Genomic DNA, 20657 nt, shown 5'->3' on the forward strand with positions numbered 1-20657 from the left:
TTGCTGTTGTTGTTGTTTTTGAGACAGGGTCTCACCATGTAGTTGAGACTGACCTAGAACTCATTATGTAGCCCAGGCTGGTCTCGAACTCACAGCGATCCTCCTGCCTCAGCCTCCCAAGGGCTGGGATTCCAAGAGTGTGCCACCATGCCCGGCCGAAAGTGTTTACTTCTGTTTGCAGGTCTATTGTAAAGGATAAATGGCCAGAGGGAGGGTACAGGGGCACAGAACTTCTTGCCCTCTCTGGGACCCCCTTTCATAGCAGCTTTGTGTGGAAGTTCTTAGAATCTCATTTGTCCACAGAGGGTTTTAATAGAATTCTCAGTCTAGTCTCTTTCCCTCTTATAGGTCGGGATTGGGGCTCAAAACTCCAACCCCACCAGCACAATCCGGTTTGTTTTTCCTGGTGGCCAGCTTATTCAGAGGTTGTCTAGGGGTCCCACCCTGAGTTACCTCCATAGCATAAAGTCAGGAAATTTCTAGGGATGGGAGTAAAGACCAAAGGTATTTTAGATTATGCCACCTTCCAAGATGAGATGTTAAAAATTATGGCCATGCGTCATTGCCTGGACTGTTCCTTGGCTGTGACACGGTATCATGCCCCAACTTCTCCGCAGTGTTGGGCTTTTCTGATCCTGATTTTCAGATGCTGTTCTACTGTCAGGATGAGGCAGTTATTGAGATTTTTGGGTGTTTTGGAACTTGGGACATTTGCACTAACACATTCGTGGTTTTGAAATGGAAGCTGATGAGAGCAGTTCGGAGGACTTTGTGCTTCTAAACACTGAGTTCACAAACAGGATATGGGTAGCTGCTGAAATAAGCCAGAAATAGCTTTCCTGGCTGGGTGAGGGAAGTGCATGCACAGTTTTTATGAGAAGAACCGAAGTCAAATAACTTCAGCCAGAGGGACTGGGAACCAGAATTTTAGCCAGGGCTTTTCCTAGATCCCTCCTCACCCCCGTTTTAAAAAATAAAATAAAGCAAAGTAAAGAAAAACAAAATATTCTTTCCCTGGGGCTGGGATGTAGTGTCAGGACCCTGGGAAATGGTTTTGCTTTTCTATCAGTGAAAGTTCTGTTATTCTGTTACCTGGACCTGTAGAGAGACAGGCAGGGTGTGACAACTGAGTCTTCACCAAAATGTATCTTCTTCATGCCTCACCAAACAGCAGTGTCCCACTTGGTGATTCCCTCTACCCTCCCCTCTAAAGAAAAAAAATCCAAGTAATTAAAAAAACCTAAAATGTAGAGCTTATTAAAGAAAACAAGAAAAGTATATCCAAAGAAGAGGAAAAATTCTTTATAGTTATACTGAAACCATCACTAATATTTAGGTGTCAGTATTGTGAGAAATGGTTTCCTTTTTTTTGAAAGTTGTGGAAAATATTTTTATTTTTTTTTTAGGTTTCCATTTGTTATCACATAACATTGTTTTATTATTTGTGTTAGCTTGCTGTTGTTTGTGTTAGATAAATGTTGTAAAGGAAGAAAGATTTATCCTGGCTTATGGCTTCAGAGATTTTAGTCCATGGTTGTGGCTCTATTGCTCTGGATCTGTGGCGGCACAGGACATCATGGAGGAAGTATTTGTGGGGGAGGAGGCCTGGTGACCTCATGGTACCTGGAAGCAAAAGGAGACAGGAAGGGGCGTGGCCTCAAAATCTCTTTCAGGGCCACGCCCCCAATGACCCAACTTCCTTTCCCTAGGCGCTGTCTCTTAAAGGTTCCACAGCTCCCAATAGCACCATAGGCAAGTGAGCCTGGATCTTTGGGGGACATTTAAGATCAAACCATAGAAGGGCACAGAGTGATCTCAGCGCCCTGGGAAGCCAAGGCAGCGAGGCAGGTCGAATGCAAGTTTTAACCTAGCCTGGGCAACTTAGGCACTTAGTGAGACCCTATCTCAAAATGAAAGCAAAAAACAAAATACACAAACAAACAAACAAACAAAGATCTGGGAATGTAGCTCAGTGCAGAGATCCTGGGTTCGATCCCTAGGACTATAAAAGAAAAAAAAAAATCAAACCGTAACCCTGTTGATGCATGATTGTCTTACACGTCCCAGAAGTAGTATGGTGTAGTGGTCTAAAGTAGAGTTCTGATCCAAAGGGCCTGGGTTCAGATCAGTCTGCCACTTGTGGGCAGCTCTCTGACTTTGAGGAAGTCCCTAAGTGGAGAGGCTGCTAATTAAATGCTTATAGGTGAGACCTAATAAGGTTTATTATCATAAACACAGCTATAGAGTAGAAACTTCTATAAAATACAGACAATCTTAGGAAATCAAAGCACCCATTATTCTAAATCCAGAGAACCACTTACCCAGTGTTAATATTTGGCTATTTTTTCCCCGGTACTGGGGATTGAACCCAGGGTCTTCCCACTGAGTTATATCCTCAGCCCTTTTATTTTTTATTTTGAGACAGTTGCTAAGTTGCTAAATTTTCCAGGCTGAGCTTGTACTTGTGATCTTCCTGCTTCAGCCTCCCAGAGTGCTGGGATTACAGGTGTGTGTCACTGTGCCTAGCTTCTTTTTTTTTTACACAGTGGATTTTTTCATACATAGTTGAAATAATACTGTGTAGTATAGTGTAATATATTGGGGATCCATTTTTATCCTGATCATAAACCTTTATAATCTTTGTAAACATAATTTTAAAGGAGTACATGAATTATCTTGTGACCTATGTTTTATTTAACTTTCTCCCAATCCTTTTTTTTTTTTGTACCGGGGATCAAACTCTGGACCTTGTGCTTGCAGGGCAGGCAGTGGAGCCATTGAGCTAGATCCCAGCCCTCTCCCAATACTTTGACATTCAGAACACCCTCTGCCTCCATACTAAATTGAAATAATCCTAGGTGAACCCCAGCTAAAGCCATCAGGGGCCGCAGCCTTCTCTGCAGGTGTCTCTCCTGTCCCCGGATGTAATCGGGACCCGTCCACGAACCTCGAGCAAAATGGTAACCATGTTATGAAAATGTGTGCGAGGAACGCTTCTCTGACCATTTCTCTTCTTTGGTATTGGAGATCCCTTCCTTAGACGAGAGTTTAGAAATGGAAAGGCAGGGTCAAGGAATGGTAAAGGTCGTTTTCTAGAAGGATCCAGGGAATTTATGTACTTCTTTACCTTTATCCGTGTATGTCTGTGCTACACAGTGATGACATCTGTCTTGGGGAATCGCCACACCTCCTTGTGGCATCACACTCGTGTTCACACGTGATTGTAGACTTGGAGCAGGGGTGCATGAGCCTGCCCCACTTCCGGTGGCTTCCCCCGTACCCCGTCTCCCAGATCTGAAACCCGGAGGCACCAACCTTCTGGAATAGAGTTAACCCTAATGAAAACCTGCACTGGTTGCCCCTTGCTCCCTGCCATGTCCCTCCTCCAGCGCTGCCCTTTCCCCCTCTGTCTTTCTCTGGGTCCCCTGCAGCTCCCCTCCATCTCTCTGTCAGGGGAGGTGACAGAATGACCCAGTTCTCCTTAACCCTGCCCTGGCACAGGGCACCTTGTTCCCCAGAGGGTGACTGTGTTTTAATGGCAGGGGTGAGAGCTCTGGTGACAGGTGGGACACTGTGGCCCCTGATAGGGCTGAGTCTGGGGCCTGCGCCCCTCTGACTTCCACAAGGCCACAGCATCCTTGAGCTCAGGCCAGGGCCGGGCTGGGAGAGGCCTCTGGTGCCTCCTTTCCTCACTGCCAAAGCTCTGACTGCTCAGATTGGGATGTGTTTTGCTAAAGGGAAAGTGCATCCCTCAGAGGAAGCATGGAGGAGAAGTTGTGTAGGAGAAGTGGACATGGGAAAGGACTGGTCAGCAGCATGTGCAGGCTTTCACACAGCACTTTCCATTTCTAGACTCTGGTCTAAGGGAAGAGCCTCTAATAGTGACCGAGAGAAACGGTCAGAGAACTGTTTCTCATACATGTTTTCATAAACCTACTTTATGATACCAGGCAGGGCTCCTTTTATGGCTTTTTCAAATCACTTGATTAAGGCCGCTGAAGATGTAGAGGGCCTTGGCTTGCAAGTCGGGAGCCAGTGCTGTGATAAACTGCAGATCCCACGCAGCCAGAGCTGACAGGAGGCCCTGATGACCGTGGGTGGAGCTCAGAGGGGCAGCAGGAGGCTTTCCCGCCTGACCTTTCCTCTGTCAGCATGGTCTCCGGTGCCGTGTATAGGTAGGGGTGTTACCTGTCTCATTTGTGGGCTTGTACATCTGTCTGGCTTTATATTTCCTTTTTGGTCCTGGGATTGAACACTGAGATACATTCCTCAGCCCCTTTTCAAATTTATTTTTGGTTTTACATCTTGAGACAGGGTGGTGCTAAGTTGCTGGTTGTGCTAGGCTGGACTCAAACTTATAACCCTCCTGGCTCAGCCTCCCACAGTGCTGGGATCGACAGGTGTGGGCCAGCAAACCCAGCTGGTCTGTTTGCTGTAAGAGACGGAAAAACCAAAGAAAGAGCTGAGGAGTGTGCCTGAGCTCCCGAGGGACCCCCAGGCGTGCCAGACGTGCTCCAGACGTTACCGGGGTGGAGAGAAGCCATGGGGAGGACCTTAAGGGCAGGGGCTGCCTTGAGCCAACACAGCTCTAGATGCCTGCCAGCAGCAGGGGGAGATGGGAGGGCAAGTCCATGGCCAGCTCTCTGGAGGCCTCCGGAGCCCAGTCCGAGGGCAGGCCGGCCCTGCAAGGTGGAGCTGGCCAGATCCCAGCCTTCCCATCCTCTGGCTCCACAGTGTCCTTTACAGGCACTCAGAGTCTTGTCTCTTCCCTTCCAGCCTGGTCCAACCTGATGATGGCTCCTGTGGCCGCGGTGGTGTGCAGCCCTCATGCCCGGCTCTTTGCCAGCCTCCTCCGGCTGGGCCTGCAGCACCCTGGCCCTCTCCAGCTGCACACAGGAGCCAGCTGTGCGGCCAAGAGCCACTATGAGGTGCTGGTGCTGGGCGGGGGCAGCGGCGGGACCACCATGGCTGCACGCATGAAGAGGAAAGTGGGTGCAGAGAATGTGGCTGTCGTGGAGCCCAGTGAGGTGAGTGGCCCCCTTGCAGGTGGTCTGAGGGCTGGATCAGGCGACTTCCCTCAGATGCATGCACCGGTCTCCCGGGACTTCTCCCGGTATCAGGGGTGGCTGTCCTGGGGACTGGACGCACTGTGTCTGTCCTATCCCTTGAGGAAAAATAGGGCAGGTGTCTCCCAAAGAGGCTGTCAGTGGCTCAGCACTTTCCCTGCAGTTTTGTGATTGCGGGAGCTGATGTTTACAGCTGAGCCATAAAAATAAAAAATAAAAAAAATAAACACAAAAAAGCCCGAGCTTGTACCTCTGTTCTTCCTGTTCAAGTTCAACTGGGAGCCAACTGGAGACCTTTGTTCTGCTCCCCGCTGACCATGTCCACCGTGGGCAGCAGGGAGACTGCAGACCTGTGGCTTGGGCTGTCCTGGCGCTTTGGTAACGTGGAGGCCTTGGAAGCTGTCAGAACACTTTCCCCCGATCCAGAACTTCCACGACTGACTTAGGCCAAGAGTGGACGGGCGAAAGCAAGAGAACTCCAGAGAGTAGTGACAAAGTAGAGGAAGTTTGCGCGTGTATTGCACTGGGAGGGGCTGCCACTTACAGGCTGCGGGTTCGGAGCCCCTGAGGAAGGAGCAGAGGGGCTTCACGGGAAGTGTGGGAAGACCTCCTGGGTGTGGGGTCAGGGTGGTTGAAGTTCGTAGAGTTTCAAGGCCCCCGGAAGTAGCTGTAAACTTTCCAGACTTCCACATACGTCTGGGTGACCACAGTTCCCATTCTGGGCTTAAGTTTTCTTTGTATCTAAGCACATAAATATTTCCATAGCGTGTGCACACATGTACATATCTGATGTATTGCATATTAAACACCAAGCCAGCTTTTAGCAATAAATAATAGGGCGGTCATTAAGGATAAGTTTATGCCTTTAAAAGGTGATCTTGGAAGAATTCTTGGGTGGGCAGTTGTCCTTCAGAGTTTAACATAATAAGCGACACCAAAAGGAGGTCACTAACCTGGAGGCTTCGTGAGATGCTCTGAGGGTCCAGAGGGAGTCTAGTTCAGGCGCTTCTCCGAGGGACCCTGTGGGCCAGGCTCACCTGAATCATCTCCAAATACCTCGTTCCACAGAGACATTTCTACCAGCCCATCTGGACCCTGGTCGGTGCTGGGGCCAAGCAGTTGTCCTCATCTGGTCGCCCCACAGCCAGCGTGATTCCCTCTGGGGTGGAATGGGTCAAAGCTCGTGTAGTGGAGCTGAACCCGGACAAGAACTGTGTCTACACCGACGTCGGCAAGCAGGTACCATCTTGGGCCTTTGGAGTTGGAAAAAAAACTTATTTCTGTATTTTGGATTTTTTTGACACAGAGTCTTGCTGTGTAGCTCAGGCTGGCCTTGCACTCACGGCAATCCTCCTGCCTCAGCCTCTTGAATTATAGATATTGGCCACCACGCCTGGCTGGACGTTTTTGTTCATTGGAGGGCTCTTACTAGTTAATGCAGGTTGGATGGCTTCCTGCTGAAAGAGTAGCATACGTGCACGTGTGTGCAGACCGCTGCAGGAGACTGCAGAGCGTGTGGTCATGGGGAGGAGATGGGAAGATGCTGAATTAATGAGCAACTAAGACAAGTCCTGGTTGCCTATCCAGAGGAGGGGTGCGCCATTCTGATTTCGGTAGCACCTTGTATCTGGTCGCTTCCTGAACAGTGCTGTTGCCGGTGCAGGAACGGCAGGCTGCTTGTCTTTTGAGGCAGTGAACTTTCCTCCCTGCCACCTGGCCTCCCCAGGAAAGGGGCGCTGGGAGACAGCCGTGGCAGCCCCACTAGGGGGCACTCTGCGGCGCTGCAGGGGTAGCTGGGGACCAAGCTGGCGCCAACCCAGGAGTCAGGCTTTCCACCACGGTGGGGTCCTGTCTTTGGCTGAGGGGCCGAGACAGTGGGAGGGACTAGGCTTGGTACCCACCTTCCTGTCCTGGTCCCGTTCCCCACTGCAGCCCAGAGGGATGGTGGCTCCGTCCCCCTCTCCCACCCCCTCAGGCTGGGTGCAGTCAGAGCTGGCCAGGGAGGGCAGCCCCGGTGGGCAGGGTCACCTGACACCCTCAGGCTTGCCTAGTCAGGTGACCCGGAGCAGAGGCACAGAAGGGCCCAGCACTGGCTGACAGCTACCACCTTGCTGATTCGTAGGAGGCCAGGCTAGTTCCCAGCTCTGGGTCCTTCCCACACCTCTGCTGTCAGGCCAGGCTCCCCACCTGGAAGAGGGCGTGACTGTGTATTATGGCAAGGAGCAACAAATACACATGTATGGGGATATATGTACACGTGTATTTTATTTTAATTTTTGGTACTGGGGATTGAACTTGAGGCAGGCGGTGGTGGCACCACAGAGCTAAATCCCCAGCCCTTATTTGTTTGGTTTTTTGAGACAGGGTCTTGCTATGTAGTCCAGGCTGGCCTTGAACACGCTATGTAGCTCAGGCTGGTCTGGATCTCATAGCAGTCCTCCTGCCTCAGCCTCCTGAGCGCTGGGATTACAGGTGTGTACCATCATGCAAAGCGTATATTTTTACTTTAATTGAAAAAAACCTTAAATATTTTTACGTTGCTTTTCCTCTCTTGATGTTTCAGAACTTCCTTATTTTTGTCAGGGGCTCCAGGAGAGCCGGTTGATTACACAGGATTGTTCTCCTTTCAAAAGGCTGAGCTTGGTGGCTGTTTATTGTACCAGTCAGGGATTCACGGGGCAGGGTGGGGTGGGGCCCTTGGCTCAGCAGGGTCAGCTGTCCCCAAACTCCTTCTAGGGGCAGGAATGTCTTGGAGCCCTTTGTGGCAGTGTCCTGCTTGTCTTAGGGTCATAAGTCAGTCAGTCTCTCTCTCTCTCTCTCTCTCTCTCTCTCTGTCTCCCCTGTGTACTGGAGATTGAAACCAGGGCCTTCCCTCTGAGCTACATCTCCAGCCCTTTTAAAAATTTTGAAACAAATAAAAAAATTTGAAACAGGGTCTCGCCAGGTTGCTGAAGTTGCCCCTACTGGCCTCACCCTTGTGATCCTCCTGCCTCAGCCTCTGGGAGTGTGCACCACCACACCCAGCAGCTCGCCTCACTACTTGAGAGTGAGTGGGGAGCACCCAGCCTTCTCTCTGCGGGTCCCCTTGTTACCGTGGAAGCTCAGACACCAGAAAAGCCGTAGGGTCTTGGGACTTCCTCTCAGGGTTTCATTAAGCGAAAGTATTTTCTAGAGATATCAAAACCCGGCACAGAGCCTCTCGTAGGTGATATCTTCTTGTCGATTTTAGTGCATCCTCCCAACCTGTCTGGGTTTAAGGATTTATAATTCTTTCACCCAAATGAACATGCTTTCCTAGCCGTTACCCACGGATGGCTTCCTTGGAGTTCAGGGTTGCAGTTCTGTGATGTGTCCCGAGAGAGCTTTTTTAAAACATAGTGTAAGTTAATCAACATTCTTTAGCAAATATTATCCAACTTCTTAGTTTACACTTTCTTGTCTGGTTCACCAGCTGAAAGACTGAGTCCAGGTCACTGCAGAAATCTTGAGTCAGTGTACCACCAGGGGGCGCCTGCGACAGAGCTGAGAATGTCAAGGCGCCAGCTCCCTGTGAAGCTGGCAGCCTGCCCACTGTGAGAAACTGTGTCTCTGCAAGGAATGAAATCATCTGTCTGTTATCCATCTGTCCGTCCGTCCGTCCGTCCATCTGTCCGTCCATCCCATAAGCCCTATTTTCTGCGACTGTGCTAGAGACTAGGAATATAGGGGAGAATGACGCCTGTGTAACACGACCAGGGCCACAAAGCATCATGTGCTCGCGCTAGGAGGGCTCTAGGAGGGGGTCCACGTGGGAACGAGAGGCCAGATGAAAGCCCTGGCACCCTGGAGCCGAGTCTCCCTGCTCTCCAGCCGCCTGCTCCAGACAGAGCCACGCACTCTCGGATCTCGGAGCCGCTGTCCTTCGCAGGGACTTGCTCAGCCTGCTGGCTCTGCTTATCCAGTCAGGGCTGGATCCTGGCAATCTTGTCTTACTGCGGTCCTTAGGGATGCTTTGTGCTTTTCATCCTTCTTACATACACCTTCTCTGTTTGCCCCGATCCTGACCCCACATTTCCTTCATCGTATTCATGGGTACTCTCGTCCTCACCACGAATAATCACAACGCCCATGTCTGACGGGGGGCCTTTTCCTGCTTATTAAATGAGAGCGAGTGCATTTTGTTATCACCTCCTTTTCAAGGACTCTTTCCCAGTCCACTGACAGGTCAGATTCGCACGTTACTCCTAGATGTCAAAAATGTCGATTGTCTTTTAACGTCATTACCCCCACCTCTGAGTGTGAAAAAGTTTTAACAGAAGCAAGGCGCAAAGCATTATTCCCTCTGTTTTTCTCCACAGAGTAAACCGTAGGCACCCAGGGGCCAGGCAGGTCACAGCGTTTGTGAGGCAGCGAGGGGAGGTTGCAGAGAAGGGGTACGGGAGGTCGCTCCCCAGAGCGTGGACTCTGCTCCCCTCTTCCCCCAGACGGACAAATGCAAACCCAGCACAGGCCTTGCACACCCGGGCAGAGTCAGTCCTTGCTGCTTTTTGAGACTGGGTCTAAAACATCTATTTTTTTGTGTGTATTACAGATCTCCTACAAATACCTTATCATTGCTCTCGGAATCCAGCTGGACTATGAGAAGGTACTGTTTTACATTGTTCCTGTGTTAAATTGGCCAATTTATGCCAAGATCAAACCCTGTATTTGGTTGCTTTATATTCATTTTGACAGGAAAGAGGCCCTGACAAAAAATCTTCTCCCACTTTTATTTCTCAGTGGTCCTTTTATCCTGTAAAAGTCTTCTCTAAGATTCCGTCAGTGATAATATGTTTCAGCTTTAAGCTTTGATCGGAGTTCATTATATGTCTGCTCTGGTAATAATTTACACGCAGTAGATGCTGTTTCCACAATTATAAAAAAACCTGACTTTGTATGCAGGACTGAGTTGTCTGTATTAAAGATTCAGTTTTCCTTTGCTGGCAAGACTTAGGTTTTTTTTGTTTTGTTTTGTTTTTTTGAGACAAGGTCTACTATGTTGTTTGGGCTGGCCTTGAGTTTATTATGTAGTCCAGGCTGGCCTCAAACTTGTGGCTGTCCTCCTGCCTCAGTCTCCCAAGAACTGGGGTTACAGGTGTGCGCCATCATACCTGGCGTAGAGTGAGTTCTTATGAGACTCTAAGGGGGGAACCTAGCAGTCGGTTATCAGACCCTGGAAGGACTTCTGGGTTTTGTGTCGTGGAGGCTGGAGTTCAGTATGGAGTGACTGCAGCAGTATAAATGCTACTCTGCAAGTTCCTTAAATCTCTTTTTGGTGAATCAGATGCTAACTGATGGTTGTGAGATTAAAGTTTATTTTCCAAAACACGGTGGAGTAAATCAATAATTGCTATGATTGCTAGGGCTTGTTGGGGACAGCGGGTAAAGAGTGGTAGCACATACAGCTTGGTGCTAACTGAGTCACAGGCTGCAGGACTGGATTCCCGGCAAGGGACTCCCCGGAAGGCTCTTTGTGTTTCTGACTTGTGACTTATCCAGTGAGGGCGGTGGAGATGTGTTGTGTGAAGGTACAGAGGAGCACAAGTCAGTGTGCCCGAGTCACATGGAAGGTGACTTCTGGGCCTGCCCAGGATGGGGCCTGATGAGCTGTGTTCCTAGCCAGTTCCCAGGAACTGCTCTTTGAGAACCACTGGCTTAGGAATATTAGGTAATTTATTCAGGATCACAAAACTATTAAGTGGAAAAGCCAGGACTCAAACCAGGTCTGTAGGATTCTAAAGCCCACACTCTTAATGACCTGACTGTAATGCCTTTTCTTAGAATTTGATTGGTACAGCCCAACTAAGGGTCATGCAAGTTTGTTATATTGATGATATAAATGAATAGCCCTTGGTCCTGCCTATCTTCCTGTTTAATTACTTTCCTGTCTAAGGGACAAGATACCAATACCCACAATTTAAAGGAGGAGAGGATCATTTTGGCTCCTGGTTTCGGAGAGTTCAGTCCATAGTTAGCTGGCTCCAAGGCAGAATGGTGTGGCAGAAAGACTTGAAGGAGGAAAGCTACTCAGTCTGTGGCAGCCAGGAAGCAGAGAGAACAGGGAGGAGCTGGGGACAAGAACACATCCTTCCAGGTCACACCCTGGTGACCACCTCCAGCTAGGCCCTCTGTTCTAACAGCGCATTCAGCTGTCAATTAATCCAGTTAATGAGCACAGCATCCCATGACCCAGTCACCTTCCAAAACCTCACCTCTGAACATGGGAGACTTTTGGGGACATTTTAGATGTAAGCCATACACCTTTGCCCTGTAAGGCAACTGGTTCTCTTAAAAGGAGGCATGGTGGCACCTTGCCCTCATTCCAAATGTGGGATGGGGAGGGAGGTGGAGGGTTCCATGGGTTGGGCCCATTCTATTGTCTGAGTGGAGACTTCTGGTGCCAGAGTTTGGTCTGGGAGCCTTTGTCCCCTGTGTGTTCTGTGTTTGTGCCCTCGGTGGGGGGGGGGTCACAATAGTACTGGAATGCTTGAAAGGCTGTAGAGAAATGGCTAAGGACCAGGACCCTAAAGGCATGTGCACTTTGGTTTAAAACAGATTTTCTTTGTGCTTGGTTGCAGATTAAGGGCCTGCCTGAGGGTTTTGCTCATCCCAAAATAGGGTCCAATTATTCAGTGAAGACGGTGGAGAAGACGTGGAAGGCTCTGCAGGACTTCAGAGAGGGCAATGCCATCTTCACCTTCCCAAACACGCCTGTGAAGTGTGCCGGGGCCCCACAGAAGATCATGTACTTAGCGGAAGCCTATTTCCGGAAGGTCAGTTTCCTCTTCCGGCGGAGGAGCTGGGCAAGCGGCATGAACAAGGCCCTTGCAGGGAGTTTGTCCTTATCCCTATCGGAGGACCTTTTTTATTTCTGAATTTTTATTGCACATGTATACAGTTAATATAAGTTGAGGTTTATAAAATAGAAAAAAGGAAGATGCAGCTCATAATCCAGTTGCTTTAATAATGCTGCTATCACGAATGTGACATGTCCTTCCAGATTTTTTTCTATGGACTTAAAAAAATATGGTTATAGGGCCTGGGATTTAGCTCAGTGGAATTATGCCTGCCTCGCAAGCACAATGTCCTGAGTTCAATCTCCAGTACCACACAAAAAAAAAAAAGTTATAAGCATAGCGCACATACTAATTTAGACGTATTGCATATGATCAGTAGTCTTTGTAACATACTTTTAAACATATGTCTAAAGTCCCCTGGGGAAATAACGATTGTTTTTATTTTATTTTTGTTCTTCAGGCAATGTCTTAATATGTAGTTCAGGTTGGCCTCAGACACATGGTAATCCTCTTGCCTCAGCCTCCCCAGTGCTGGGATTACAGATTTGTGCCACCGTTCCTATGGAGAGATTGTTTAAATACTTCCACATTTCTAGTTAGAGGATTGCCAATTGATAATTTTTATACACTAGCCTCAGCTGTTTCCAGTCAAGCTCAAGATTATGAATATTTTCTGGTTCTTGAAATACAGTCTTGTAAATATAATAGGCAAAACACCCTCTTTTAAAAAAGGCAAAAAACCAGCTGGACATGCTGGTATATCTTGCAATCGTAACACTCAAGAGGCTGAGGCAGGAAGAGTGCTGTGAGCTTGAGGCCAGCCTGGGCTGCATAGTGAGGCTTTGTCTCAATAAAACAAAACAAATCAAGGCAAAAAGGTTTAAATGGAACTGTAAACTTCTGTGGAAACAGAGTTTTGGGGAGGATCATGTTAGACCAGGTGTCTGCAGCCGAAGTTTACCTGGGGCGAGGTGGGGAGAGAGGGTGTCTTGCCCTCCCTACCCTTGTCTGGAGGTAGCATTTGGTTCACGAGCTGTGGTTTGACCAGAGACGTGGCAGGGACCCCGGTGCTGGGCAAGGCTTCCCCCGGCTCTGTAACCTGCAGTAACCCTGAGAAAGTTCATTCTGGGTCGTGGCTGGCCTTCTGTGGTCCTTACCCCTGGCTTCTTGGCATGGTGAGATGTGGGTAAGCAGGTCCTGAAAGGAGCGTGAGGAAGGGGCCGCTGGAGAAGTTCCTCTTGCACATCTCCTCTCTCCCAAGTCCTGGATGGCCCGAGAGGGAAGTTCTCTCCCAGCGGCCCGAAGATCTTAGCATGTGGGGGAAACTTGGGGACAATCAAAGGGTCAGGGACTTTGTTTTGTCTGCTGCCATTCCCTTAGTACCTGGCCAAGTCCAGGACTGCCGTAGACATTTATTAAGTGGACGAGTACAGGGGTGCATGAATAATTGATGTGGTTCTTTCTCTTTCCTGGACTTGGCCTTCACTTCCGGCCTTAGGAGGGCAGCGCCCCCCCCCCTCCACTTCACTTCACGTCATGGGTACAGAGTAAGAAGGGGGCATTGGATTCATGCACACATCACCCCTCCAGGGTCCATGATAGTGGGACGCTCTCTTCTGTGGGTTTTAATTCTCGTCTGGGTTAAAAAGGAAATTAAAAAAAAAGAAAAAGAAAAAGAAGAAAGAGAAGGCAGAGTAATGTTCTGGACTTGGTTGTCCTCTTCTTTTCCCAGACTGGAAAGCGACCCGGGGCCAACATCATCTTCAACACCTCTCTCGGAGCGATCTTTGGGGTTAAGAAGTACGCGGATGCCCTGCAGGAGATCATCCGGGAGCGGGACCTCACTGTGAACTACAGGCGGAACCTCGTCGAGGTCCGAGCCGACAGACAAGAAGCCGTCTTTGAGGACCTGGACAAGCCCGGGGAGACCCAGGTGTTTCCCGTGAGTGGGGCCGCACCGTCTGCCGGGCTGGGCTGTGGGCGCCAGTGACAGCGTGGCCGTGAGCTGGGCAGGGCTGCTCAGGGTGGGCACCTGAGGGCAGGGGCAGGGTGAGAAGGCCGAGACGATGAGCTGCATCCGGGCAGGAGTGGATCTGCAGGGGCACCGTGCTGGTCCGGTGGCTGCGGCTCCTTTCCTGGCGTCGAGGCCCTTGAAGCGGCCACGAATATTTCACAGCTTCAGTTATGGCCTGGGCTCCTCGGGCGCAGGCCCTGGTGACTGTCTCAGAGGGTGGGGTGGGGGAAACAGCCGCGACCAGAGCCAGAAGCAGCACCGAGACCAAGGCGTTCAGGGGACCAGGGTGTCCCTTTCCACATCTCTCACGCGTGCGTGGAAGTCGGTGCTTAACGTCCTCAGGAAGGACCCAGCAGGGCTCCCGCTCTGGGAGAGCTCTGGCCTTTGTAGCTGGATTGGTCTTTGTGGGTCTCAGGCTTTTTCTTCTGTGAGGCAGCAACCACGCTTGTGTAGAGGCATCTGCAGGATTAAGAACAAGGTGAGGGGCCGGGGATTTAGCTCAGCAGTTCGGTGGCCTGCCTGGCAAGCGCAAGGACCTGAGTTCACTCCCCGGTACCAAAAAAAAAAAAAAAAAAAAAAAAAAAAAAAAAAAAAAAAAAAAAAAAAAAAAAAAAAAAAAAAAAAAAAAAAAAAAAAGAACAAGGTGAAAAGATATCTGGAGAAGATTCTATGTACAGCCTTCACATGGTCAGATTTACTGGAAGGTTCCATTAAAAAGGATTCTGAAGGGAACCAAAGGTTCGACTTCTCAATATCAAAACTTCAAAATTTAGGCTTTTTTTTAAGCTTAAGTTCATTTTGAAATATGTTGCCCACATCTTTCCTTTTGTAAATGGAGCATAATGAATATTATTTAAACCTCCAACTTAGAGTTGCAAAAGTAGAGCACAAAGAAAATTACTGGTAGACTTTACCTAAATTCACCTTTAGATTTTTACGTCGTTTGTTTTGGCTTCCTCGTTTGATCTCTGTACTCTCTCTCCTATTATTCTCCCCAAAGATAAATCACATATATCAAACATTATATCCCTTTAGCCCTAAAACTTTAGTGTGAGTTTCCTAAGATACGGATGTTTTCTTACATAAGCACAGTACTTATCAACTTAGTACATTTGGGACAGATTCAATATTCTGATCTATTTGTATCCAGTGTTGTTGACGGACCCACTCGTATTTATACTTTTCTCTCCCTGGTACGGACCCTAGTCAAGAATTGTGTTTAATTGCGATGCCCCTTTGGCCTCTGTTAGTTTGGGACATTTCCACAGCCTTCCCTTGGCTTCTGTGACGCTGATATTTTGGAGCTATACAACCCTTCTCCCACCACTTGGAAAAAGTAGACCCTTCCTTATTTTCAGCCCATCCATGTCTTGCTGTGATGAGTTTCAGGCTGTGCTTTCTAGAGCAGGCCAAGAAGTGAATAATGTTGCATAGTACTGCATGCATAACGTGGGTCCTTGTAGGGAATCACTTTTGCGAGCACATTAGAGTTGACTTTATTGATGATGTTTATTTTGATCACAAGTGAAGATACGGTCCTGTTCTTCTGCTGAATAATTACCATTCTTCTTCTCCCATGCTAATAAGCAAGTCTGTGGGGAGATACTTTGGGACCGTGTGAGCAACCTGCTCATTAAATCTCCACCTGGAGTTAGCATTCGTTGGTGACATTTGTCTACTCAGACTTTTACCATGGCGCTTGCAGAATGCCAGTTTTCTCACTCCAGAATTCCATGCACATTTACCAGTAGGCTCCTGGCATTCTGTCAGGAGAGCCCTTCCTTTTCTCCTAATGAATCCCTGGTAGGAACTCAGGCATTTCAGTACCCCCAGTCGTTTATCATTCATCAATGCCCTTAATTATTTTGGTGCTGACGTTGTCCCGGGTTTGGTCAGCGGCAGCACCTTCCAGCTGGCTCCTGTGTCCCTGTGACTTGTGGCCGCTGTACTCTCCGACGTTTCCTTACTTTCTGCTGTCATGGGATGTACCCAGCTCATCTAGTTCTGCCTGCCCCGACTCAGGATTGTCATTTAAAAATTTTACCAGTACATATTTGCAGTACATAATCGTATTGATCGTGGGGAATTGGTCCATGTGTGTAACACATCTTCATTCTTTTTATGTCCCTTTCCCTATCCCTCGCTCCATCTCTTGATCCCTTTCCTGTTTGCAGAAGAACTGACTCCCTGTTTCCTATTATCTGCATTTAATTTTGCTCTTTAATTGATCAATTAGTTATGTGGTACTGGGGATCAAACTCAGGACCTTGTGCTTGTGAAGCAGGTGGTGGCACCATTGAGCTAAATGCCTGGTCCTCTTTAATTTATTTATACACTGAGTTCCTCATATAAAAGAAACCATGCACTATGTAAACTTACGTGTCTCATTTACTTCACTGTGCTCAAAATGCAATCATTTTCCTACAAATGAGTCAAATTTTTCTTTCTTTATGATGGGGTAGTACTTTATTGTATGTAATTACTTGATTTTCTTTATCCATTCATCTGTTGAGGGATGTAGGCTGTTTCTAAAATTTAGCTATTATGAAGTGTGATGTTACAAGCATAGTTATGCATGTATCTGTAATGTGATGTCTTTCATTCTTTCAGGAAGATACCTAGAAAGGGAATACCTGGGCCAAATGCAATTTGTTTTAGTTTTTTAAGGAATCACTGTACTGATTTCCGTACTGGCTGTACAAGTTTACTTTTCCATCAACAATATAGAAGAGTTCCTTTTTCCTGTGGCCTCACTAGCTTTATTATTATTTGATTTCTTGATGATGGCCATTCTTTCTGGAGTAAGATGAAATCTCAGTGTTGTTTTAAATTGCAGTTCTCTAATGGCCAGCTAATGAACATTTTCTCATATATTTATTGGCCATTTGTACTTCTTCTGTGAAGTCTGTGCATTTCACTGGCTACTTTTTGATTGGATCTTTTGTCTTTTGAGTTCTTCATGTATTCTAGGTGTTAGCCTTCTCTCCAGGATGTAGCTGGCAAAATATTTTTCCATTCTCTAGGCTGTCTTTCACTCTGTTGTTTGTTTCCTTTGGTGTGTAGAAAATTTTAATTTGATAGTCCAATTTCTTCATTCTTGATGTTATTTCTTTTTTTTTTTCCTTTGGTACTGGGGATCGAACTCACATCCTTGCGCTTGCAAGGCAGGCAGTGGAACCACTGAGCTAAATCCCCGGCCCTTGATGTAATTTTTTATTTATTCAATTTTTGTGGTACCGGAGATCGAACTTGAGTCCTTGCACTTGCAAGGCAGGTGCGGTGGAACCACTGAACTAAATCCCCGGCCCTTTGATGTTATTTCTTAGGCAACTGGGGAGGATTATCATTTTGAGCAGCTGTCGTATGGGTATGCTCACAGGACCTGCTGGGTCATTTACGGGTACTTACGATTTTATAAAAATATTTCTGCTTCTTGGTCTTTATGGGCATCATTTTTGTAGCATTCTAGTTTTCCTGGCTGTCACAGAGCTGTAACTTTGGAAGGTCCTTCCGCATTCAGCTCTTTTGAATTGTTGTTTCTCATTTTTATTGGCTGGGAAACAAGAGAGGCAGACTTCCTCAATTTTATGTAACGCACAAGAGAGCAGGCTGTGAGTGAAGGAGTTTTATGAGCAAAGTGCATTGGCTTGAGTGAGGGAGCTTGACTTTGTTCTTCGGCCTTTTGTCTTGGTTCTCACTTGTCCTTGGGGGAGTTGAAGTTCAGGAAGGGCCTTTGCCCCATGAGTGGCCATTGTTCTGCTACAGAGTTTGTAAAGAATGGATATATTTGTGTTCCCTTTGAATGAGAGAATTTCAGGTCAGATGTCTTTTCAACTGCACTCTTAGAAGTGGACTTGTGGAAAATCCACTAAGGGTTTCCCAGCGGTGGCTTTCAAGGCCGGCGGCACTGGAGTGATCCCGGGAATCTTTAGGCAGTGACGGGTGCTTGATCTGGTATGGCTGAGGACTCAGAAATTCTCCTGATGTTCTAATGATCAACCAGGATTGAGAACTACCGTACACAGAGTTCCAAGTACCCCACAGCTAATTATCTTGGATCCTTTGTACAGAACTCGGGAAGTGGATCTGATTTCCTACAGTTTTAAAAAATTTTAAACCTGTGCTCTGTCACGGAGCCCGAGAACTAGGGGGGCTTTGGAGGTTTTCTAGTCTGACGTGTTTCTTTGTGGATAAGCAAATGGAGGATATGGCATGTGACCATGGTGAAGGAACCAGTTCCTTCAAGCCAGAGGGTCTGAGAACGTGGGCCAGGGAACCCATGTGTCCAAGTCACTAGCAGGTTTTGTAAAAGCATAGATTTCTGTGCTTTCCCCAGAAGATCCTGGGCCTAAGCAATCGCATTCCCGCAAGTCTACCAAATCCTGTTCATAAACATATATACAGCTAATTTATGTTAATGAATACCAACTGAACTATCATGTAATGTTTGTGGGAATAAATAATGCATAAAGAGCAAGCTGTAACTAAGTGATAATGTTAATTTTTAATAAATCCATAAAGTAGGCTCTATTATTATTATTATTACTATTAATTATTATTTTGGTGTGTGTAAGCTGTCAGTATAAGGAAAAACTCCATGCCTTTATTATGATTTTTTTTTTTAGTTTTTTTGAGACAGGGTCTCACTATATAGTTGAGACTGACCTGGAACTCACAATGATTCTCCTGCCTCAGCCTCCCGAGTGCTGGGATTACAGGCATGTGCCACCATGCCTGGCTGCCTTTATTCTGATTATGTGAAAAATTTTCTTCCATGAAAGGTATATGGGATTTGTGTGTACTTGTGAAATTCAAGCACACTGATTCCATCAGACAGGGGCAGTTGTAGGAAGGCCTAGACCACAGTTCAAAACATCGGTTATAGTTGGCCACAGGAATGCAGACAGACATAGCTTCCTAACCTGTGGATGGTGATGTTGGCCATTTCTTCTGGTATCCTGCAGGCATGAATTTAGCCTCCAAGTTTATTAATAATCTGGCTCCAAAGAGTTACCCAAGATTATTTTGGAGTGGAGCAGCAAGCATTAGCAACCCTCTTTCCTTAAGATTAACTAAGCCTTGGGGAAAAAATGAGAACCAAGACCTGTCATGTAAAGGTACAAGATGCCATTGATGAATGTTAACTGTACTGTATACCTAAAATGTACCAATAAACTTAATGAGAAAAAAACCAAACACCAATGAGCCACAAAAAGCAAAAACAAAAACAAAAACAAAACAAAACAAAAAACCCGAAGATTAACTAAGCTTGGGATTCTCTGAGAGTTGGAGTGAGTGCAGGTCAGCTTTGGATCACCGTGGCCATTGGTGATGATGTCACGGGCCTCCATGAGGAACCAGTGGACTTGTTAGCTTTACTGAAGTTGTGAGGTGGTTTTCATAAAAAATTCAATATAAAAGAACAGAGAGCACGAAAGAACACCACATAAACACACAAAAAAATTAATTGCGCCATCAGAAGTCTTCAGGTGGCTCTGTGCCCAGTTACCGAGGGGTTGATGTACTGCAGATGTTTTGGGAAGTGAAATTTATCCCTGCCCTTGGCCCCCGCTCAGTAACCCTAGTACTGAATCAGACTCCTCTCCTTCTCCAAAGTGCTAATTTTCTTTTTATCCCCCCCCTTTTTTTTTTGTCTTAACTTGGTGATTTAACACTTTTCTTGATGTGTTTTGAGAGTGAAGACACCTTTGGGAATAATACTCACTTAGCAGCGGCTACTGTGACCTTTACACATTTCCGCAGCCCTGAGCACCTCCTTCCAGGATAAAACCAGAACCTCAGCTATCCCAGGTTGACTCCCAAGGGTCAGGGAGAGAGAAAATGGAGGGTCGGTTATGCACGGATGGCACGATAGTCCGTGTAGCCAGAGCACAGGATGTGGGGGAGGATGGTTGGGTGAGCTTGCTGGGCTGTAGCATTGTTGAGAAGACGCAAGTTGGGTGCTCTCCTTTTCCACAGTATGAAATGCTGCATGTCACACCGCCCATGAGCTCTCCGGATGTCCTCAAGACAAGTCCCGTGGCTGATGCGGCTGGCTGGGTGGACGTGGATAAAGAAACTCTGCAACACAAGAAGTACCCCAATGTGTTTGGGATCGGGGACTGCACCAACCTCCCCACCTCCAAGACTGCGGCCGCAGTAGGTAGGAGAACTGGCTGTCTCCCCGCTCCTCAGCGGCTGTCTCTCCTGGCACCGTCATAACAAAACCAGAAGCTCGGCACAAGCAGAATTCCTTTAACAATGGAAGACACTTTTGGGGCCTGCACATGACCTTAACCTTGAGGCAGAGATAAGTTGTCAGGGAGCCTAGTGCTGTGTCGGGTGGAAAGTGTCTTTGGAGAGCTTTGCCCCAGAATGGTGTGATCTTCCCTGCCTTTTCCGGGTCAGAGGGGTTGTTGGGAGCAAGAGACAAACACTCGAGAGAGGGAGTCGCTGTCCTAGCTCTCTGGGCTTCTCTTCTCATTCCACCCCGCTCACATCCCTGGAAGCCAAGCAGTTTGGCTTTTTCACTCTTGCCTGAAACCCCGTAAAGCCAGGGAAACATTTGTTTCCCAGCAAACGCATGCAACTCAATGAAAGCCTGCAGACCAGAAAATTGTCCTGTTAAGACAGAGACAGTGGAGCGTGCCCGATTGGTACACGATTAAGGCCTCAGCCTGGAAAACTAAATTCCTCGCCTCCATGTTCTGCACCAGCAGTGGCGGGAGAATCAGTCGCCCTTCCGGTTCTGTCCTCTGCCCA

At 47.6% G+C, this 20657-nt stretch overlaps 1 protein-coding gene across 3 annotated transcripts in view; it reads left to right on the forward strand.

Moving 5' to 3' along the window:
- Window positions 1–20657, forward strand: part of Sqor (sulfide quinone oxidoreductase) — a 47190-nt gene that overhangs the window by 21049 nt on the left and 5484 nt on the right. For 2 of the 3 annotated variants that reach the window (XM_010632494.3, XM_010632495.3), the window contains exons 2-7: window positions 4777–5027; window positions 6135–6305; window positions 9637–9690; window positions 11663–11857; window positions 13614–13823; window positions 19875–20058. In XM_010632494.3, coding sequence (XP_010630796.1) covers window positions 4777–5027; window positions 6135–6305; window positions 9637–9690; window positions 11663–11857; window positions 13614–13823; window positions 19875–20058 — 1065 coding nt within the window. Of the gene's footprint in view, window positions 1–2492; window positions 2507–4776; window positions 5028–6134; window positions 6306–9636; window positions 9691–11662; window positions 11858–13613; window positions 13824–19874; window positions 20059–20657 lie in introns of those variants that run through there. The other variant, XM_010632496.3, reaches the window with a different exon arrangement.

The sequence above is a fragment of the Fukomys damarensis genome, unplaced genomic scaffold (genome assembly GCF_012274545.1).
Source record: "Fukomys damarensis isolate Sample0158 unplaced genomic scaffold, DMR_v1.0_HiC HiC_scaffold_17, whole genome shotgun sequence".
Lineage (NCBI taxonomy): Eukaryota > Metazoa > Chordata > Mammalia > Rodentia > Bathyergidae > Fukomys > Fukomys damarensis.